The sequence below is a fragment of the Bufo gargarizans genome, chromosome 1 (genome assembly GCF_014858855.1).
Source record: "Bufo gargarizans isolate SCDJY-AF-19 chromosome 1, ASM1485885v1, whole genome shotgun sequence".
NCBI lineage: Eukaryota > Metazoa > Chordata > Amphibia > Anura > Bufonidae > Bufo > Bufo gargarizans.
In genome coordinates, this window is record NC_058080.1 from 170,068,249 (window position 1) to 170,092,869 (window position 24,621).

Sequence of the window (24,621 nt, forward strand, 5' to 3'; positions counted from 1 at the left end):
GTAGCTTTTACACAGTATCATGGCTCCTACAGTCCTGAACAGATTGTTTACATATCTGTTTATCTGTTCCTTAACTTCCTGCCGCACTGCATTGTGGGTCCCAGTGCAGAGCGGCATCTCCCGGTTTCTCCTGTGTAAAATCGCGTCCCTGCACCCGCCCCCTCATACATATTCATGTATGCTAGGCAGGCTGGTCCCCATCCCTGCCTGCCATTGACTGCTTCCCCCCGACACCAGGTGTTTTCATCCGTGTGCAGGGAGAGGCAGCAGCGGTGCAGGGACCAGGAGGGGCGCAGGGAGCGGAGTAAGTATATTACCGGCGAGGGGGTTTTGAGAAATTGGATAACCCCTTTAATACACACATTGTCCACAGAACAGAGAGAATGCGAACAGTATTGTCACAGTAATGGATACTGCTCAAAGTGCTGTCCTGGTAGGTGTATAATGCACGCATGATGTCACAGTACAGGCAGATGCTGGTATAATGTATACATGATATTATAATACACAATCTCCTGCAATACAGTAGTCATTATTAACGGCACCTTATATTTGAGTGTAAAAGGGCCCTGTTAGTTCGCAGGCCCATAGTAAATGCTTTGCCTGCTAGCCTGGTAATTATGCCCATGCCTCAGTAAATATAGTAACACTGATGGCAGTCATACAGTAAATGATATGTACTCCAGTAGGTGTAACAATGTGACTGAACAGAATCTGGAGCTATCGTTTCTGTAGAATCCCATCGTGACCAGTCACTCCAAAACAAAAGGCAATAAAGCAAATGAGAAGCTCGTGGTCTCTTGTTAGGGACAAATGATAATTATGCCCTTTTTTTTCCTAAAAAGTGCCAACTCCTGTGCACTAATTTGCTGCAAATCTCAAAACAAACTATGATTTCTGCCATCTCTTTTATAGGGATTCGGTAAGGGGGCCTGAACACGTGGCAGATTTTGATTGCAGCTGAAAATCAGTTCCATTCATCTGAATGAGGTTTTTGACAGCAAGCACAGGGATTTCTGCACGCCCCATCCAGATCAATGGAACTGGGTTTCTGTCACAGAAATTTCTGTAACAGAATCTGCTGTGTGTTAAGATACCCTAAAAATGCAGCCACACTTTAAATTGGGAAGATAAGGCAAAATTAGTAAAGCTAGGCTAGGGGGCCCTGGCAACTATCCATAAATCAGAGAAAAGAGCCACACTTGTTCATGGTTGGGTCTGATGTTGCTGCTCGTCCTCGTGTTAAAGTGAATGTGACGTAGCTGCAAAATGGACTAGAAGAGAGGTGCTGTTTCTGGAATCGAAACAGAGCCTTTTTTCTAATCCTGGACACCCCCTTAAATTTTATTATTTTTTTTTTGTTTGTTTTACGGCAGTGTAACTGTTAGGGTAAAATAAAGAAAGTATAATAATCTTCCTGAATTCAGCCCGCTGCACTGTCCTCCCAGCTGGACTTTGATGGAGTGACGTGCCCATACTGTATACCGCACATAAATGACCTCAGTGGTCTTGTGCCATTGACAGCTGAGATCAGTGTTCGGCTGCAGACGTCATGTGCGGTATACGGCACGTCATCATTACAGCCAAAACATCATAGCTGCAGTGGTGGCGAGAAACATAAGGATTTCTTGATAGTGAGTATCATTTTTTTTATTATTACTTTTATTTTAATCGTGTCCCTGACTTTTTTTTTTATGTCTCAGACAACCCCTTTAAAGAACAGATTACCTTTATGATGCATTTTGGATATTTGGTATTATTTCTTACTTGAAGATCCAGCTCTAGGAAATGTTTGTCTAGGAAACTGCTTGTTTAGTATGCTTTTATTACGCTCAGCTTTTCTCATGCATCGCTGCAGTTTTACACATCAAACTAATGGCAAGTCCCACAAGGTGCATACAATATTCTGCTATCTGTTTTCACAAACAAATAGTAAGTAAATATCACTGCCAGAGCATCTCTTCGTGTATTTCCAACCAATACATCATTGTCACTGACGTCCTGTTGAAGTCTGACTATGTGATGTCTTGGGGGAATCATGTATCTTTTCTGAAAGGTGAGAATGTCTGAAATGTAGGCAGAATCTGTCATAGTTGCTTTGCTGTGGAGTTAGAGAGTTCAATAAACCACAGGGTAAAGCATTTCTATAAACCAGATGTCTGGATGTATCCAGGAACAAGTCTCAGCATGTTGAGCAGGAGAAAAGCTGATGAGTAGAGAACCACGTGCTCTGCTTTGGAGTCTAAACATATACAGTACATCCCTTTCCCATTTCTTGCTATTGTTCTATGTCATTATATTAGGTAGGTTATTTTTGCAGATGTTTTTGTGCATTTCATAAAGGATACATTTTCTAACATTGGTCAGTATGTAAAGTTCTTTGTTACCTTAAAACAAAATTATGCACTGTACGTGTATTTACATGTAAGAGATGTATAAATCGGACTCATGAACTGAGCCCGCTCCACATGTGGCAGGTGCTGGCTATGTAGTACAGCTGATACCTGGCCGCAATGACTGGGATCAGAGATGACTCCAGTCCTATGCTCCGATTGGGGCCCCTGTGGCAAAATTACCGGGTTCAGCCTAGGACATTGTGATGGTTCCCAGGCCAGGAATAGGAAACTTCCCACATGGCTTAATAGGAAGCCTGTAGTAATCTCATAGAATCCTGTAATGATCCCATAGATTGCAATAGTACACTACTGCAGTCTGTGGTAAAGCAATCATAGGGGAACATGTTCAAGTTCCGTAAGGGGACTAAAAATTACAGTAAGTTTTGAAGAATATAAAAACTACAAAAATGTTCCAATCACTTACTTTCCCAATTTGAGATCTAAAAATAATTATATGTCTGAATGAAATATTAAAATATTAAAATATATTTCATACACGGTGAACACTGCAATGTAAAAAAAAAAATAAACCCATTTCTGTTTTTCAGCCACCTTGCAAACAATTTAATAAAAAGTACTCAAACTGTTGCTTGTACCTCAAAATGGTAATAAAAACTATAGCTGCCTGACAAAAAACAAGCCCTGAAACAGCTATGTAGATGAATATATAAAAATGCTACAGGTATCACAATATGGCAATACCGATAAAATCTTTTTCTAAGGTTTTTATCTTTTATTGTTTTTTTAGAGTAGTAAAACATAATACAGAGAACATAAATTTGGCATAGCAATAATCGTACTAATCCGAAGAATAAGGTTGTCGTGCTATTTGTAGGGCAAAATGAATGCAATAAAAACAAGACACAAATAAATTCATGTCTGTGAAGGTTCTCATTCATCCAGGTCATGGTATATAGTAGAAATAAGTCAGAACGACTGGACTTAGATTTTTTTGTGAAGACATTTTGCTTGTCATCCGATGATTGCAATTGAGAGAACCAATAGGATGACTGCTGGAACATCTTCAAGAGAAAATAGCTCTGACTTAATACTACCAAAAGTCGTGCTGAAAAATGCAATTAAAAATACAACCTTTCATGCAAAAACAAATAAGCCCTAAAATATGGCTTTGTGAATGGAAAATATATGAAAATTGGCTGCATCTTTAAAGGGATTGTACCACCATTACATGTTATTTAAATATATAAGCATTTAAAAATGAGTTACTTTTATGATTTATTCTCTGTTAAAAATGCTCCAGTTGTAGGATATTCTTGTTAGTTCATTATAATAGCACCCCCTGGTAATGTGCACATCCAGCTACTGAGGTGGTCACACATGCTCAGTTCCATCCTTCAGCACTCATCAGCCATAACTGCAAGTAGAAAATATGGCAAATACAAGGAGAGAGTTGCAGCACAAAGGACACTCCTCCTGAGAAAGGGCACACCCACTAAGCAGCCAGCTTGAAATAAACTTAGCAGAGTAATTGTATCTATGTGTGAGAGGAACACTGGATCCATGTAAAGTACAGAGCCAGTTCTAGCTATGTTACAAAAAGATTGTCATGTATTTTAAGTATAATTTTTTATTTTTAAATAAATCCTGGCATAATCTCTTGAAAGGGTTAAAAAATGATATGCAACATTATTTGGGATAACTGATTCAACGGTAGGGTATATGTTGGCATAAATTAGGTATACATCTGCATATGTGCATTTGCAGAATTTTTGCAGTCTATGCGAAACAACTTAAATTTGCCAAGGGTGGAGTAGACAGGCTTTACCTGAATTACTCTACTCAATAATAATGGAGACTCGTCTTCCAAACACCTTTTCTCTCAAGTGTCATAAACTTCTGGAGCCACTTACAATGGAATGCTGTTATATCTTGATTGATATGATGGTATCTTCTTTATACTTGTATTTTGTTAACAGCACCATGGAGAGAAGATAGAAACTGATTTCCTGAGCCTACACGCTACTGTTACTACAATCAGATCAAGTTCTGGGGATGTCCTTCCCGAAAATGTTACATGCCCTACTAATGCCAATCATTTTAGTATGTGTAATTTATACTTGCATGCACATGCTTGGAATCCCTAAGAAATTTAGTTGACCTTACAATGAAGCTTATTTTACAAGAGCTCAATTGGCTTGTATTTCATCTTTTCATCACTGCATTCTGAGAGCCATAATTTTGCATAATAAATTTGGCAATTCAGCCTTTTTTTTTTGCTTTGCTGTTAAGGTGTTATTATAGACTTTTGTATTATCATGAATTCTGAGGTTTGGGAAAAAAATGGACTTAACGCAACTAAGGTGACTAAAAGATTATATATATATATATATATATATATATATATATACACATATATATATATATATATATATATATATATATATAGTACAGACCAAAAGTTTGGACACACCTTCTCATCCAAAGAGTTTTCTTTATTTTCATGACTATGAAAGTTGTAGATTCACACTGAAGGCATCAAAACTATGAATTAACACATGTGGAATTATATACATAACAGAAAGTGTGAAACAACTGAAAATATGTTATATTCTGGGTTCTTCAAAGTAGCCACCTTTTGCTTTAATTACTGCTTTGCACACTCTTGGCATTCTCTTGATGAGCTTCAAGGGGTAGTCACCTGAAAGGGGTTTCACTTCAGAGGTGTGCCCTGTAAGGTTTAATAAGTGGGATTTCTTGCCTTATAAATGGGGTTGGGACCATCAGTTGCGTTGTGGAGAAGTCAGGTGGATACACAGCTGATAGTCCTACTGAATAGACTGTTAGAATTTGTATTATGGCAAGAAAAAAGCAGCTAAGTAAAGAAAAACAAGTGGCCATCATTACTTTAAGAAATGAAGGTCAGTCAGTCCGAAAAATTGGGAAAACTTTGAAAGTGTCCCTAAGTGCAGTCACAAAAACCATCAAGCGCTACAAAGAAACTGGCTCACATGCGGACCGCCCCAGGAAAGGAAGACCAAGAGTCACCTCTGCTGCGGAGGATAAGTTCATCCGAGTCACCAGCCTCAGAAATCGCAGGTTAACAGCAGCTCAGATTAGAGACCAGGTCAATGCCACACAGAGTTCTAGCAGCAGACACATCTCTAGAACAACTGTTTAGAGGAGACTGTGTGAATCAGGCCTTCATGATAGAATATCTGCTAGGAAACCACTGCTAAGGACAGGCAACAAGCAGAAGAGACTTGTTTAGGCTAAAGAACACAAGGAATGGACATTAGACCAGTGGAAATCTGTGCTTTGGTCTGATGAGTCCAAATTTGAGATCTTTGGTTCCAACCACTGTGTCTTTGTGCGACGCAGAAAAGGTGAACGGATGGACTCTACATGCCTGGTTCCCACCGTGAAGCATGGAGGAGGAGGTGTGATGGTGTGGGGGTACTTTGCTGGTGACACTGTTGGGGATTTATTAAAAATTGAAGGCATACTGAACCAGCATGGCTACCACAGCTTCTTGCAGCGGCATGCTATTCCATCCGGTTTGCGTTTAGTTGGACCATCATTTATTTTTCAACAGGACAATGAGGGCTATAAGGGCTATTTGACCATGAAGGAGAGTGATGGGGTGCTGCGCCAGATGACCTGGCCTCCACAGTCACCAGACCTGAACCCAATCAAGATGGTTTGCGGTGAGCTGGACCGCAGAGTGAAGGCAAAAGGGCCAACAAGTGCTAAGCATCTCTGGGAACTCCTTCAAGACTGTTGGAAGACCATTTCAGGTGACTACCTCTTGAAGCTCATCAAGAGAATGCCAAGAGTGTGCAAAGCAGTAATCAAAGCAAAAGGTGGCTACTTTGAAGAACCTAGAATATGACATATTTTCAGTTGTTTCACACTTTTTTGTTATGTATATAATTCCACATGTGTTAATTCATAGTTTTGATGCCTTCAGTGTGAATCTACAATTTTCATAGTCATGAAAATAAAGAAAACTCTTTGAATGAGAAGGTGTGTCCAAACTTTTGGTCTCTACTGTATATATACCGTATGTACACACAGTTGCAAGAAAAGGTATGTGAACCCTTTGGAATGAAATTGATTTCTGCACAAATTGGTCAATAGAATGTGATCTGATCTTCATCTAAGTCACAACAAAAGACAGTCACAGTCTGCTTAAACCAGGCATGCTCAACCTGCGGCCCTCCAGCTGTTGTAAAACTACAACTCCTAGGATGCCCTTCTGTAGGATGATAGCTGTAGGCTGTCAGGGAATGATGGGAGTTGTAGTTTTGCAACAGTTGGAGGGCCGCAGGTTGAGCATGCCTGGCTTAAACTAATAACACACAAAGAATTAAACGTTACCATGTTTTTATTGAACACACCATGTAAACATTCACAGTGCAGGTGGAAAAAGTATGTGAACCCCTAGACTAATGACATCTCCAAGAGCTAATTGAAGTGAGGTGTCAGGCAACTGGAGTCCAATCAAGGAGATGAGATTGGAGGTGTTGGTTACAGCTGCCCGGCCCTATAAAAAACACACACCAGTTCTGGGTTTGCTTTTCACAAGAAGCATTGCCTGATGTGAATGATGCCTCACGCAAAAGAGCTCTCAGAAGACCTACGATTAAGAATTGTTGACTTGCATAAAGCTGGAAAGGGTTATAAAAGTATCTCCAAAAGCCTTGCTGTTCATCAGTCCACGGTAAGACAAATTGTCTATAAATGGAGAAAGTTCAGCACTGCTGCTACTCTCCCTAGGAGTGGCTGTCCTGTAAAGATGACTGCAAGAGCACAGCGCTGACTGCTCAATGAGGTGAAGAAGAATCCTAGAGTGTCCGCTAAAGACTTACAAAAGTCTCTGGCATATGCCAGCATCCCTGTTAGTGAATCTACGATAAGTAAAACACTAAACAAGAATGTATTTCATGGGAGGATACCACAGAGGAAGCCACTGCTGTCCAAAAAAAACATTGCTGCACGTTTACAGTTTGCACAAGAGCACCTGGATGTTCCACAGCATTACTGGCAAAATATTCTGTGGACAGATGGAACCAAAGTTAAGTTGTTTGGAAAAAACACACAACACTATGTGTGGAGAAAAAGAGGCACAGCACACCAACATTAAAACATCATGTAAAGTATGGTGGTGGGGGCATCATGTTTGGGGCTGCTTTGCTGCATCAGGGCCTGGACGGATTGCTATCATCGAAGGAAAAATGAATTCCCAAGTTTATCAAGGCATTTTGCAGGAGAACTTAAGGCCATCTGCCACCAGCTGAAGCTCAACAGAAGATGGATGTTGCAACAGGACAACGACCCAAAGCATAGAAGTAAATCAACAACAGAATGGCTTAAACAGAAGAAAATACGCCTTCTGGAGTGGCCCAGTCAGAGTCCTGACCTCAACCTGATTGAGATACTGTGGCATGACCTCAAGAAAGCGATTCACACCAGACATCCCAAGAATATTGCTGAACTGAAACAGTTCTGTAAAGATGAATAGTCAAGAATTACTCCTGACCGTTGTGCACGTCTGATCTGCAACTGCAGGAAACGTTTGGTTGAAGTTATTGCTGCCAAAGGAGGTTCAACCAGTTATTAAATCCAAGGGTTCACATACTTTTTCCACCTGCACTGTGAATGTTTACATGGTGTGTTCAATTAAAACATGGTAACATGTAATTCTTTGTGTGTTATTAGTTTAACCCCTTAGGGACACAGCCTTTTAACACCTTAGGACCAGGCCATTTTTTGCAAATCTGACCAGTGTCACTTTAAGTGCTGATAACTTTAAAACGCTTAGACTTATCCAGGCCGTTCTGAGATTGTTTTTTCGTCACATATTGTACTTCATGACACTGGTGAAATGAAGTCAAAAAAATATTTTGCACCAAAAAATACCTAATTTAACAAATTTTTGGAAAAATTAGCAAATTTCAAAGTTTCAGTTTCTCTACTTCTGTAATACATAGTAATACCCCCAAAAATTGTGATGACTTTACATTCCCCATATGTCTACTTTATGTTTGAATTGTTTTGGGAATGATATTTTATTTTTTGGGGATGTTATAAGGCTTAGAAGTTTAGAAGCAAATCTTGAAATTTTTCAGCAATTTACAAAAACTACATTTTTAGGGACCAGTTCAGGTCTGAAGTCACTTTGCGAGGCTTACATAATAGAAATCACCCAAAAATGACCCCATCTAAGAAACTACACCCCTCAAGGTATTCAAAACTGATTTTACATACGTTGTTAACCCTTTAGGTGTTGCACAAGAGTTATTGGCAAATGGGGATGAAATTTGAGAATTTCTTTTTTTGTCAAATTTTTTATTTTAACCCATTTTTTCCACTAACAAAGCAAGGGTTAACAGCCAAACAAGACTGCATCTTTATTGCCCTGACTCTGCCGTTTACAGAAACACCCAATATGTGGCCGTAAACTACTGTACGGCCACACAGCGGGGCATAGAGTGAAAGGTGCGCCGTTTGGTTTTTGGAGGGCTGATTTTTATGGACTGGTTTATTTACACCATGTCCCATTTGAAGACCCCTGATGCACCCCTAGAGTAGAAACTCCCTAAAAGTGACCCCATCTAAGAAACTGCACCCCTCAAGGTATTCAAAACTGATTTTACATATGTTGTTAACCCTTTAGGTGTTGCGCAAGAGTTATTGGCAAATGGGGATGAAATTAGCAAATTTCATTTTTTTGTCTAATTTTCCATTTTAACCCATTTTTTCCACTAACAAATCAAGGGTTAACAGCCAAACAAGACTGTATCTTTATTGCCCTGACTCTGCCGTTTACAGAAACACCCAATATGTGGCCGTAAACTACTGTACGGCCACACAGCGGGGCGTAGAGGGAAAGGTGCGCCGTTTGGTTTTTGGAGGGCTGATTTTTATGGACTGGTTTATTTACACCATGTCCCATTTGAAGCCCCCTGATGCACCCCTAGAGTAGAAACTCCCTAAAAGTGACCCCATCTAAGAAACTACACCCCTCAAGGTATTCAAAACTGATTTTACATACGTCGTTAACCCTTTAGATGTTGCGCAAGAGTTAATGGCAAATGGGGATGAAATTAGCAAATTTCATTTTTTTGTCTAATTTTCCATTTTAACCCATTTTTTCCACTAACAAATCAAGGGTTAACAGCCAAACAAGACTGTATCTTTATTGCCCTGACTCTGCCGTTTACAGAAACACCCAATATGTGGCCGTAAACTACTGTACGGCCACACAGCGGGGCGTAGAGGGAAAGGTGCGCCGTTTGGTTTTTGGAGGGCTGATTTTTATGGACTGGTTTATTTACACCATGTCCCATTTGAAGACCCCTGATGCACCCCTAGAGTAGAAACTCCCTAAAAGTGGCCCCATCTAAGAAACTACACCCCTCAAGGTATTCAAAACTGATTTTACATACGTCGTTAACCCTTTAGGTGTTGCGCAAGAGTTAATGGCAAATGGGGATGAAATTTGCAAATTTCATTTTTTTGTCTAATTTTCCATTTTAACCCATTTTTTCCACTAACAAATCAAGGGTTAACAGCCAAACAAGACTGTATCTTTATTGCCCTGACTCTGCCGTTTACAGAAACACCCAATATGTGGCCGTAAACTACTGTACGGCCACACAGCGGGGCGTAGAGGGAAAGGTGCGCCGTTTGTTTTTTGGAGGGCTGATTTTTATGGACTGGTTTATTTACACCATGTCCCATTTGAAGACCCCTGATGCACCCCTAGAGTAGAAACTCCCTAAAAGTGACCCCATCTAAGAAACTACACCCCTCAAGGTATTCAAAACTGATTTTACATACGTCGTTAACCCTTTAGGTGTTGCGCAAGAGTTATTGGCAAATGGGGATGAAATTAGCAAATTTCATTTTTTTGTCTAATTTTCCATTTTAACCCATTTTTTCCACTAACAAATCAAGGGTTAACAGCCAAACAAGACTGTATCTTTATTGCCCTGACTCTGCCGTTTACAGAAACACCCAATATGTGGCCGTAAACTACTGTACGGCCACACAGCGGGGCATAGAGGGAAAGGTGCGCCGTTTGGTTTTTGGAGGGCTGATTTTTATGGACTGGTTTATTTACACCATGTCCCATTTGAAGCCCCCTGATGCACCCCTAGAGTAGAAACTCCCTAAAAGTGACCCCATTTTGGAAACTACGGGATAAGGTGGCATTTTTTGGGGGACTATTTTTAGGGTAAATATGATTTTTGGTTGCTCTATATTACATTTTTGTGACGCAAGGTTACCAAAAATTGAAATTCTGAAATTTCATCTCCATTTGCCATTAACTGTTGAGGAACACCTAAAGGGTTAATGAAGTTTGTATAATCAGTTTTGAATACCTTGAGGGGTGTAGTTTCTTAGATGGGGTCAGTTTTGGGGAGTTTTTACTCTAGGGTGCATCAGGGGGGCTTCAAAAGGGACATGGTGCCAATAAAAAAGGCCATCAAAATCGGCCTTCCAGAAACCATGTCGGTCCTTTCCTTTTGCGGCCTCCCTTTTACTGATACAGCAGTGTACGACCACAAATGTGGTGTTTCTGTAAACTGCAGTATCAGGGTAATAAATATTAAGTTTTGTTTGGTTGTTAACCCTTGTTTTGTTACCGGAAAAAACGGATTGAAATGGAAAAGTGGCAAAAATAGCGGTTTTGGCACCGTTTTTTTTTTTTTTTTTAACTGTGTTAATCTGGGGGGTTAGGTAATGGGATATTTTTATAGAGGAGATTCTTACGGACGCGGCAATACCTAATAAGTCTTTTTTTTTACAATTATTTAGGTTTTTGACTATATTATCTTTTTTGATACAAATCTTTTTTTTGGGTATCTCTAAAGTCTAAGGGTCATTTATTTATTTATTTTTTATCCAATTATCTCATGTGGGGACGGTTTTATTGGCACTATTTTGGGGGCTATATGACTTTTTTATCGCTTGCTATTAAACTTTTTGTTATGTAAGGTGACCAAAAAATTCTTTTTTTGCACCTATTTTTTTTTTTTTTGACCTTGTTAATCTGGGGGGTTGGGTCATGGGGTATTTTTATAGAGGAGAGTCTTACGGACGCGGCAATACCTGATAAGTCAACTTTTTTTACAATTATTTTGGTTTTAGACTATATTATCTTTTTTGATTCAAATTTTTTTGGGGGTATCTCTAAAGTCTAAGGGTCATTTTTGTAAAAAAATTTTTATCCAATTATCTCATGTGGGGGCTCATTTTTTGTGGGATGAGCGGACGGCTTTATTGGCACTTTTTGGGGGGCTATATGACTTTTTGATCGCTTGCTATTAAACTTTTTATTATGTAAGGTGACAAAAAAAAAACTTTTTTTGCACCTTTTTTTTTTTTTTTCTTGACCGTGTTAATCTGGGGGGTTAGGTCATGGGGTAGTTTTATAGAGGAGATTATTACCGACGCGGCGATACCTAATATGTCTACTTTTAATAAATTATTTTAGTTTTTTTTGGGTGTCTCAAGTCTGAGAACCAGTTTTTTTTTATCCGATGTCAGTGCTAAATTGGGATATAAATTTAGTACTCCATGGAAGTGTGATACTCCCTGAAGCAACCGTCAATGCAGAGGCCCGGATGATCGGGGCAAGTGTCGCACTGAGTAGTCGTGTCCTTCCGTATCCCCCTCCTGCGACACACTCTGCACTTTTTTTGGGTTCGTCCCTTCTTTCCAGTATGGGGGACCACACCTGGAAAGTGTTGGCCAGGGACGATCCGGGCACCTACAGTTCCCGAGGTACTCCGGCCTGCTCTTTCCCGGTCCGAAAAGATCAGGGCCTTGAGGACTGCCACATAGAACTGGAGGAATGTCCCTGTGCTGCCAGCGCTTCGGGATAGTACAAAAGAGTTGTACATGGCAACCTGCACCAAGTAGACCGCAACTTTTTTGTACCATGCCCGGGTTTTACGCATGGCGTTATATGGCTTGAGGACTTGATCAGAGGGATCAACTCCTCCCAGATACTGATTGTAAGCGACGATACAATCGGGCTTGAGGACCGTTGCCGCGGTACCTCGCACAGGGACAGGGGTGATGCCGTTACCATGAATTGTGGACAGCATAAGGACATCCCTCTTGTCCTTATACCTGACCAGCAACAGGTTTCCAGTGGTAAGGGCACGGGTCTCACCCCTGGGGATAGGTACCTGGAGGGGGTGGGCAGGGAGGCCGCGTTGATTTTTCCGCACGGTCCCACAAGCGGACGTGGATCTGGCGGCAAGGGACTGGAACAAGGGGATACTGGTATAAAAGTTATCCACGTAAAGGTGGTAACCCTTATCCAGCAGTGGGTACATAAGGTCCCACACAAGTTTCCCGGTAACACCCAGAGTGGGGGGACATTCTGGGGGTTGAATCCGGGAATCTCGCCCCTCGTATACACGAAATTTGTAAGTGTACCCTGAGGTACTCTCACAAATTTTGTATAGCTTCACGCCATACCTCGCCCGCTTGGAGGGCACATACTGGCGGAAAATGAGTCTCCCCTTGAACGCAATGAGAGACTCATCAACTGCGACCTCTCTTCCAGGTACATAGGCCTCCATGAATTTGGCCCCAAAGTGATCCATGACCGGCCGTATCTTGTACAGACGGTCATGGGCAGGATCACCTCGGGGGGGACATGCTGCATTATCGGAATAATGCAGACATTTCCGGATGGCCTCAAACCGGGAGCGTGTCATGGCTGTACTGTAAAGTGGGGCCTGGTATAGGACGTCCCCACTCCAGTACAGCCTGACACTGGGTTTTTTGACCAGGCCCATATGCAGCACGAGGCCCCAAAATGTCCTCATTTCGGCTGCACTGACCGGCGTCCAGCCACCGGGCCTGGCCAAAAAGGAGCCCAGGTGTTGAGCGACGAACTGTTGGGCGTACAGATTCGTCTGCTCCACCATCAGATTTACCAGTGGGTCACTGAAAAAATGACAAAAAAAGTCATATTCAGTGTAGCCCACTGTGGAAATCTGGATTCCTGATTGGCCTACAAAATCAGGAATCACAGGCTCGTATCGCTCTGGGCTACGCCAGACAAGTTCACCGGCAGGGGGCTCCGGTGGATTTAACTGGTGGGCCGGGAAACCAGTACGAGCCCCAGAGCTGCTCGTACTAGTGTGGGCCATAGGGTCCCTAACATGGCGGTCCCCTTGCTCCGCCTGGCGGTGTCTCCGCCGCCTTGGGGGCTCATCATCATCGCTAGATGATGAGGAGGATGCGGATGACAACAGGAATGTGGGGTCATCCTCATCCTCACTGGGACTCTCGGAGTCAGAGGCAATCTGGGCGTATGCCTCCTCGGCCGAGAACGTCCGGCGGGCCATAGGGGAGTGTGTGTCTGCGTGTATATGTGCGTGTGTGTAACTCTTTATTTTGTGTGCGTGTGTGTGGGGGCACGGGTGTTCACGAACTCACCCTAAAACTAACAGAAAAAAAATTAAATAAACTAACTAAAAAAAGGGCAAAAAATGTGGGGAAAAAAATTCAAAACCGCTGATCAACCGTCCGAAGTTGATCAGCGGTGGGGTGTGCGATGCGCTAACAGTGGCCGGACACTAAGTGCCGGCCACAGTCAGCGTACACGAAAAATAAAAAATAAATGCACCCCAAAAAAGGTGTGGGGGGGGGGGCAGGGGGTGGGGGGGCAAGTGGCAGCACCCCTGGGGGGGTCTAGGGTCACACAGCTGTGCTGTGGACCCCAGACACCCTAACTTAGGGTGATGCAATCAAAGTTCAGAAACTAACTTTCCCTTTTTTTTCCCTGCCTAAACCAAACTTTCCCTAGCTGTCCCTATGTACCTGATGGGGTCCTGGGGGGCACAGATCGGGTCCTGGGGGGCAAGGATCGGGTGCAGCAGACACGTGCAGGCAGCTCCTCTCTCCTCCGGCTCCGGAACACAAAAGGAGGAGGAGAGGAGAGCCTGCCTCTTTTGAATCTGCCGCCGGACCGCCCACAGACCAATCAGAAAGCGATCCTGAGTGGTGATGTCACCATCACCACTCAGGATCGCTGGATGGTGATTGGTGGGGTGAAATCACACCACCATCACCATCCTGTTCCGGGTTATCGGGACTTCAGAGACTCGAATAACCCGGAAACGCAGAAAACCGCAGGTCTGAATTGACCTGCGGTTTTCTGCGATCGCATACATGGGGGGGGTCACCGGACCCCCCGGCGCATTTGCTTCAAGTGCCTGCTCAATGATTTGAGCAGGCACGGGGTTCCGATCACCGCCCGCCGTGCGGCGGTGATCGAAAATGCACAGGGCGTACATGTACGCCCTGTGTCCTTAAGTACCAGGGCAAGGGTACCTGTACGCCCTATGTCCTTAAGAGGTTAAACAGACTGTGACTGTCTATTGTTGTGACTTAGATGAAGATCAGATCACATTTCATGACCAATTTGTGCAGAAATCCATATCATTCCAAAGGGTTCACATACTGTTGCAGCTGTATATATATTTATATATCCAAAGGTTACATACATCCCCTGGCCAGTGCCCATATGATAAATATGGAAGCAAGACACATCTTACCCTGATCATGTCTTCAATAGAACTACTTACTGTACATAGTAGCATAGTTACCTAGCTAGATTTTTTTTTTTTGTCTTCCTGACCCTCCTAGCCCCCTCCTAAAGGTCTTTAGTGTGCAGTACGCATGTACAGATAATTCACAGGAATGTGGCCAGATATCAAGCACCACTAGCCAACTACATTACAAGGAATTTAATGGGAAGGAACCACTAAAATACCTTACTATACAGTTTTACAATTAAAAAATAATAATTTCTATTTAGTATGGCTGCATTCCAAGAGCCATAGCTATTTTGTTTTTCTGTTGCTTTATTGTTACATGGTGAGTTGTAGTTTTCATTGGAACCATTTTCAGATACATATTGATTAAACAGCCAAGTCAGATTCTGCAATTGCTTTCATTTTTTAACATAAGATAAGACTCTCATATACATAACACTGCCGTATCTCATAACCCCAGTTATGTATTTTTAATACTTTTTGCCCTAAATAACTTTGATGGTGAAAAAACGTTTATCCCACTTTGGATCTTTAAAAAATGTTTTCCTTTATTTACACTTTACTTTTTTTCCAATTTTTTTATTCCTTCTAGATGACCTTAATTTGCAGTCTTTTGATTGCATACATAACACTGCAATACTTCTCTAATGCAATGTGTCAAGCCTCCGTTTTATTCTGACATGCTATATCACAAAACTTACCTGTAAGGCCAGAGCCTTGGAGTTCACTTTTTTCTGCTGGCATTTGGTGTGTGCTATTTTGGGAAGCTGCCAACATAGGACCTGAAAGGCTTCTGTTTCTACCACTACAGACCTTTCTGTACTGTTAACTTTTTTGCATTTGCGCATCAGCGCTGAGTCAAGGTAGCAGTTCTTTATTTGGCATTTATACAATAACTAGCAGAAGGACCCGACTTTACACGGGTATATTTAATCTATTTTATTTAATATTTGTGTGTGTCCTTAAAAGATATTGACAGTATTCACTATAATAGTGACACCTACAGTATCCTGCCCACTTAACAGTGACCTCTACAGCCCCCCACCCCTTAACACTGACCCCCCCTACAGTGCCCCGCCTCTTTAAAATGGGACCTCCACAGCAGCCCACCCCCTTAACTTTGACCTTCAGAGCAGTCTGCCCCTTTAACAGTGAGTTCCACAGCACCCCACCCCCTTGAGAGTGACCTCCACAGGGCCCGCCCCCTTAACAGTGACCTCTACAGCACCCACCCCTTAACACTGACCATAGGTTATAGTCCGCTTAACTGTGACCTCTACCATTCCCATCCCCCTTAAGAGAGACCTCCACAGCGACTGCCACTTTATACAGTGACTGCCACAGTACCCTGCTCCCTTAACAGTGAACTCCACTGCACCACGCTCCCTTAACAGTGACCTTGTGGTACCTCACTGCCTTAACAGTGACCTTACAGTACCCCACTGCCCCATTATTAGTGGCCTCCACATTCCCCTCCTCCCTTAACCGTGACCTACACAGAGCTCTGTTCCCATAAAATGTGACCTTTACAACACCCTGCCCTCTTAACAGTGACCTCTACAGCACCCTGTCCCTTAACACTGACCTCCATAGTGGACTGTCCCCTTAACTGTGACCTCCACCGTTCCCTGCCCCCTTAACAGAGCCCTCCACAGTGCCCACCCCTTTAACAGTGACCTCCACAGCGACTACCCCTTTATTAGTGACTTCCACAGAACCGCATCTCCTTAACAGTGATTTCCACAACACCCCGCCCCTTAACAGTTGCCTCTACAGCAATCTGACCCCTAACACCGACCTCCATAGTGGACCATCCCCTTAACTGTGACTTCCAAAGCTGCCTGCCCCCTTAACTGTGACTTCCACAGCACTCTGCCCCCTTAACAGTGAACTCCACAGTACCCTGCTCCTTTAAAGCTGACCTACAGCAGTGAAGAAAAATAGCTGCGTTGTTGTGGAAACCTGTTGTAAATCTGTGTGTATGTGCAGACTAAGGGGCTGCGAGCTTCTATTGGCTGATAAAGGTCATGTGACCGTGTGTATGGCATGTGGGATATAAAGAGAGAGACCCACAGGCTTCTATTGGTTAATGTAGGTCATGTGATGTGACATATTTGCATTTTTTTGGGGAATATCTCAGAAACGGTACGTGCTAGAGAACTGTGACCCAGTCTAAAACCTTCCTGGACACCCGATCTACTTGTGTGCCAAATTTCATCTTTGTAAATGCGACAGTGCGGATTCTTTTAGTGGACATACATACATACACACATACACTCAGCTTTATATATTAGACTAGTGATATCCCAATGGGGCAGTGTTATTTGAGTTCAAGTTAGTCCTTATTCATACTATATTGCATTTGAATATCAGTTTGAATCCGTTTCTAAAGCCAAAACTAAGAGTAGATCAATCCCTGATCTTGCTGTTAAAAAAATGTATAGCTAAATACTGATCAAATAGTTAAGTGAAATGACGCCGTATAACAATGAACAAAAGAAACTGTTAAGTAATCAATTACTTCTATGCCATCTTTTCATAGGCTTTTTTGCAGCTGGTTCTTCACAGCCAGGAATCTACAGAAAACCTCTTGGCCGTTATTGTGCATTTTATGGTTTTTCTTAGAATTTATAGGTATATAGTAATCCACATCTGTTTGCTCCACTTTTTCTTGGTTCACACTCAAAAATGTATTAGGGATTAAAAGTGTCGCCAAATATGCACTAACACAGTGGAGCGAGATTTTTTAGATTCCCATATAAACATTTACATATTGTCCTTGTCCTAAATAAAATACTGATAAAACATATAAATCAGATGAAATTTCACAATTCCTTGTCTATCACTGAACAGAGAGGTTAGATTTATGGCATTATACATAAACATTATACATCCATGTGTGGTTATCATGCTGAGGCAGACAGGCATTACTTAAAAACTGAAGGAAGCTGATCTTCTAAATTCCATCTGCGTGTTAATATCCAAGTATTTCTCTTCTTTACACCTATTATTAATCCATTTTACCCATTACATATAAGGATGCAGAAAAATGCACATAAATCTGCACCAAAACCGCCAGAAAAAATGCACATAAATCTGCACTATTTATTGCATTTTGGTGCCTTTTTTATGTGGATTTTGGTACAGATCTAATGCGGTTTTGCCACAGATCTCACTCTTCCATTGAAAAGGGTGAAATCAACACACACAAAAAATTCAACAACAAATGGCATGCTGCGGATATCAAAATCTGCACAGCAGGTCAATTTCTGGACCTAAGAAAAAAGCAAAGTGTACACGAGTCTTCTGGTAGTTATGACATTGCAGGAGGGGGGAGGGACTGACTAAAGGGGCCACTTCGCTCTCTTAGATGTTGCGGTCAGTATTGACTGTGTCATCTAAGGGGTTAACTGTGAACAAAGCTATCTGTGATCCCAGCAGTTGCAGCAAATACAGGGCTGTGTAGAATCAAACAAAATATCTTTGGGCCCACCCTGTGTATACAGGTCATTTGCACACCACTTGTATGTAATTATTTTTGTAATTGCACACTCAGGACATATCAATAACATTTAAGAGGGTATCTCACAGTTACTGGTTACAAGGTCAGCTCCAAATGATGTGCCAATCCTTAGGGGATTCTGTTTTATGAGGAGCTTGGGCCCACCGGAGGATCCTCTAGTGCTCTGGCGGGCTAGTCCGACCCTGAGGCTGTGTAATACTGATCTTGCGGGTGCATTGAAAGTACCCGTAAGATCAGCATCATGAAAACGTCTGTTGCTGGTCTGGAAACTGCTAAGATTGTGATTCTATAAAATAGATATACAATGGAATGAGCTTTAAGCTCTGCTCACATTATCTGTTTGCATCGAATTGTCCAACAAAGTATAACACATTGTAAGCGAATGGGATTCAGTCGCAGCGTAAAAAATCCATAGCGAATTGTAGGCAATCTGCCAATTTACAAGTTCACTGCTGCCCATCGGGTGCAGAAATAACCTGATTATATGCAGACCAAAATAATCACCGAAGTACAAACGTAATCCATGTAGAGATCACTGATGATTTGTAGGCTGATTCAAAAGCATCACCAAAAAATATGCTTTATTTCCAAATGATATACATTGCCCTCCGTTGATCAAAGGGTCCTATAAATGTTGTATTACTCCATCCTTACAAATTCCACCAGCCCTACCTCAAGTCTACCGAGGCTATTCTGACGCTTCTGACAAAACCTTTTCATTCTCTTTGTGAAACGTTGGCCTACACACCTTGTGACACGTCATGCCACAGAAATATCACTGCAGATAGCTAGATTTGTTGGAGATAATATCCCACTGTTGAAACAGTTTTATGACCAAAAATGTATCCTTTTTTTGTCTTATCTCACTAGTGCTTGACCTGAGTATTATGAGAGATGAAGTGAGGTTGTACAGCTGCACGCCGCGCAACTTCTCCGTGTCTTTGCGGGAGGAGTTGAAAAGGACAGATGCCATATTTTGGCCAAGTTGCCTTCTGGTGAAGCGATGTGGGGGGAACTGCGCCTGCTGCAGCCTCAGTTGCGGTGAATGCCAATGCAGCCCAACTAAAGTCACCAAGAAGTACCATGAGGTATGCATTTCCCTTCCAGTTAAACTTGTTAATTTCATTTTTGTAAATGAAAGGACAGGTGTAGTATTCTATGGTTAACGTATACAGTGAATCATCATAAATAGCTAGGTAATTCATCTTGTGCTAAATCTGTTTTACAGTCTGTATAAGGCTTCATGCACACGGTCGTGTCCGTATTTCAGTTCGTAGACAATGCATCTGCAAAACATGGGTAACAACTAAGGCTACTTTCACACTGGCGTTTTGGCTTTCCATTTGTGAGATCCATTCAGGGCTCTCACAAGTGGTCCAAAACGGATCAGTTTTGCCCTAATGCATTCTGAATGGAAAAGGATCCGCTTTGCACCAGTTTGCCTCCGATCAGTCCCCATTCCGCTCTGGAGGTGGACACGAAAACACTGCCTGCAGCGTTTTGCTCTCCGCTTGACGAAACTGAGCCAAACGTTTGTATCATCTGTAACATAGCCAAGACGGATTTTCTATTGTGCCAGTGACAACGGATCCGTCCCCATTGACATACATTGTGTGCCAGGACGGATCCGTTTTCTCGGGCACAATAGAAAATTGATCCGTCTCCCATTGACTTTCAATGGAGTTCATGACAGATCCGTCTTCACTATGTTACAGATGATACAAACGAATCCGTTCATGATGGATGCATGCGGTTGTATTATTGTAAGGGATCCGTTTTTTGCAGATCCGCCCAAAACATAAGTGTGTGAAAGTAGCCTTAGACCTCATGCACACGACCGTTGTGTGCATCCGTGGCCGTTGTGCCGTTTTCCGTTTTTTTTTCGCGGACCCATTCACTTTCAATGGGTCCGTGGAAAAATCGGAAGATGCACCGTTTTGCAGCCGAGGCCGTGATCCGTGTATCCTGTCCCTCAAAAAAATACGACCTGTCCTATTTTTTTGACGGACAACGGTTCACGGACCCATTCAAGTCAATGGGTCCGTGAAAGAACACGGATGCACACAAGATTGGCATCCGTGTCCGTGATCCGTGGCCGTAGGTTGCTTTCATACAGACGGATCCGAAGATCCGTCTGCGTAAAAGCTTTTTCTGATCTAAGTTTTCACTTCGTGAAAACTCATATCCGACAGTATATTCTAACACAGAGGCGTTCCCATGGTGATGGGGACGCTTCTAGTTAGAATACACTACAAACTTTGTACAAGACTGCCCCCTGCTGCCTGGCAGCACCCGATCTCTTACAGGGGGATATGATAGCACAATTAACCCCTTCAGGTGCGGCACCTAAAGGGGTTAATTGTACTATCATATTCCCCTGTAAAAGATCAGGGCTGCCAGGCAGCAGGGGGCAGACCCCCCCCTCTCCAGTTTGAATATCGTTGGTGGCACAGTGTGCGCCCACCATCGCCCCCCCTCCCTCCCTCTATTGTAATAAATCGTTGGTGGCACAGTGTGCGCCCACCATCGCCCCCCCTCCCTCCCTCTATTGTAATAAATCGTTGGTGGCACAGTGTGCGCCCCCCATCGGCCCCCCATCCTCCAAAAATCAAGGAAGACCCACGGACGAAAAAACGGTCACGGATCACGGACTCACGGACCCCGTTTTTGCGGACCGTGAAAATAAACTGTCGTGTGCATGAGGCCTTACTTACATGGTGCCAAGATTTGTCAGTAGTATGATGAAAGAAACATTAACAGGCCCATCGCATTATAGAAGATTTAAGCTAAGCTGTGCCACTGTCATCAGGCAGTAGTAGTTCAACGGAGGCTCAGGACTTGAAATAAATGTCCAAATAATCATTTGTGTATTAAAATAACAACAAAATAATTAATAATTTGCTCACCTTTCAAATCCTCAGCCTTACTAGCACTGACGTCACCTACATACCGGTACATGCCCACGGCCGCTAATCATTGGCTGTAATGGTTAGTAAGGTAGACATCTTTTGGTTGACTGCTATGGCAGAGGCATATTCTTTTACTGAAGTAAACACTGTCTGTTGTGTCAAATAAAATCTACTGCTTTTGCAAGCAGAATTGTGAATACAGCTCTGGGCTATAATGCATGCAGCAAGTCTGAAATAGTGCCAAATAAGAATTGCAATGCAAAGTTACTTTTTTAATAGAGGTTATACCTATATACAAACTGCAAACTGGTGCTTAAAAGGGAACCTGACACCTCTACTATGCTACCCTCACTGAGCATTTCTAAATGTTCATTGTGTTACCCTAAACATATAAATTACACTTTTAATTTCATTTGCAGACGAATTCAATAAGTATTATGCATTTTTGTACTTCCCGCCTTTTATACAAATTAACATAAAAGAGTCATATCTTACTTGTGTGACCAGAGAAGAGTCATATTTTCAAGCTCTGACTCATCTCAGGTTAATTTGCATATGTATTAAAAAATTTAGACAATAAAAGCACACAGAGCTATGGGGACTGGGTATTGCGGTATGCTAGCGGCCATCTAGCAACTCATGTCCTCAGCTCTATACCCAAAATCCCAGTGACAGGTTCTCTTTAAGGGTGGAAATACCCTTTAAAGGTTCAGTCACATGAAGGCAATGTGATATAGGAATGGACTGTGTCCTGGAGAGAGAGAGATGCTTCAGGACACAGTCCTCCATGCATAAATGGAAGGTGGATGCCATAATACAGCATATGGCAAGGGGTTGTCCTAGTAAGGGAGGATTCGCATTTGCATTGCGAAATTCCATTATAGGTTCCATTATAACAGAGTTATAGAGTTATAGTCCTGTCAACAGGATATTTTTTTCCGTATAACAGAATCGTTAGGTGTCACCATAGACATGTATTAGGACGGAGCAAAACGGAATGCCTCAATCGGGTGTCCCCATAGACATGTATTAGGACGGAGCAAAACGGAATGCCTCTTAAAGGCTTCTGTCTTGCATTCTGTCCTAAATTCCGTTATATTCCGTTACGGAACCTATAACGGAATTCCGTAACACCAATGCGAACCCACCCTAAGTCATTTAGAAAGAATGGTTTTGTTCTTGTACTGTTGATACTATAAGCAATGCAAACTGTCTCTGCCAATGCTCTCACTTGTCTCTTGAATACAGGTTCTACAGGTTAAGCAAAGGCCCGGTTTAAAAACCCTACAGAAGTCATTGACAGACGTGGCTTTGGAGCACCACGAGGAGTGCGCTTGCCAGTGCAAGGGGAACACTGAAGGATAAATGGACGAGTAAATGAATAAATATCTAAAGCACATACAAGATTTTGCTGTTTCTCCTGGAGAATAGCTTACTTTCACACTGTAAACATGGAAGTCTATTTACGGCTGCCAGTCTTGCAGATGTACAACTACGTCATGATGAGAGGAGACGTTGGATAAAATCTTCCATTAACGTTTGGTTGGCCCAGACGCCACATCATTGAGAGGGTATTAGTCAGTGTGGCTGCCCTTTAAAATTACTGTAGACAGATGAAGCCCTACGTTAGGAGAGGACAGTCATAATCTTCTATAAAAAATGTCTACCGGACAGACTCTGTGTGGAGATCTGCTATAAGACTGACCACAGCACTGCATAATATCATGGTGGAAATACTTCTTGGTGTCAGCTTTGAAATCCCATTCAAGACTATTTGCATGATATAAGCATTTTTGTGCGGCGGGAGCAGTTACACCCAGTTCTGTAAGCGTGACTAAGAAATTGAGGTTTCCCCTCTAAAACCTCATGCAGTCATTTTCAATTGACGTTTCATTTCTTCCTACAATGTGCTTGGACCAATGCATATATTAATCACAACCCAAGTAGACAGATTCCTCAATCCAGCTAAAGGCGTTTGTTGTATTGTACTTTTCATTGTGTTACTTTTGTACATTTTATATTCTTTTCAGTTATATCGTTTTGCTTTTCTAATTGTGTTAATTTTATCTCTTTTTACATAGATATTTAATGTGCCGTCTTTTAAAGCTTAGACAAACTTTTGTGTATTTCATTATTATTTTTCTCTTGTTTTATTAAGCCCAGTTGATTTATGGTCAAGCTGCAGGAGGCGGGTATTTGTATATGGTGCTAAAAAGTGAAGTAACGGGGTTTTACATTGAAAAAGGAAATGGCAGATGGAGTGAACATATTGTGATTGAGCTGCTACTGAACTATTTTTAATATCTGCTATAAATGTAGTTTCTTTAAAAAAAAATATGATGCAGTCTCATCAAACTTCAACAAGTCTCCGAGTTGGTTTATTATGACCCTCATCTGTCTCTTACATCCACCTGCAAAATCACTATCTACCCAGCAAAAACATGCAATCATCATTGTTTACCTATTAACAATGCACATATTAAAACTTTCTCCTTAATAAACAGAATAAAATTTTGCCTTAAATTTTCTTATGATTTATTGCAGATTAATTTTTTCCATATGCTCCATGATTTTTCAGTAAAATTGTCATTTTTTTGGGAAGCCAAAAACCTGCAACTATATGTATGTACACATATATTTTCCAAACTAAAAGAAATCCAGCCAAACAAGGGCTGTTTTTTTAAATTGTGCGTAGGGTTAATGTTTTTGTATGAAGTAATTTAGACTATAAGTGACAGATATTATTATTGGAATGATGTATACATTCATACTTGTACATAAGTAACGGTTTTTGTTCAAAGTGTCTCCAGTAGTTCAGGCCTTCTAATTAGTGTTGAGCGAGTAAGTAAAATGAATTGACTTCGTTCCGAATTTCAGGGAAAATTTGATTCGTCACAAAGCCAAATTTTCTCACACTTTGTGGTAATGAATACATTTTTCCTGAAATGGTGGTAAAAAAACCAAAAAAATACATACTCAACTCATACTTGCTCGCGGATGGCCGTCAAGGCCATCTTGCGTTAAAAAAAGTGTGAAATTTTGCGTGCACTGCTGTGTGACATCACCACATCATCACACTGGCCGGGTGCTGTGACGTCTTCAGTAATTAAGTCGCCGTGTCCGTCCAGAATGATGATGTGCTGATGTCATCACGTCAGTGCGAGAGAGATTTTGCGCATTTTCTTTAATCAAGATGGCTGTGAAGGTGCGACGGCCTCTCCGCAAGCAAATGGATGAGGTGTGTA

The 24,621-nt window shown here is 41.9% G+C and overlaps 1 protein-coding gene across 1 annotated transcript in view; it reads left to right on the forward strand.

Moving 5' to 3' along the window:
• Window positions 1-23,903, forward strand: part of PDGFC (platelet derived growth factor C) — a 294,325-nt gene extending 270,422 nt beyond the window's left edge. The window contains exons 6-7 of the mRNA XM_044300150.1: window positions 19,338-19,555; window positions 22,625-23,903. Of these exons, the coding sequence (XP_044156085.1) occupies window positions 19,338-19,555; window positions 22,625-22,741 (335 nt within the window). The 3' untranslated portion in view covers window positions 22,742-23,903. The remainder of the gene's footprint in view (window positions 1-19,337; window positions 19,556-22,624) is intronic.
• Window positions 23,904-24,621: the final 718 nt, after the last annotated feature.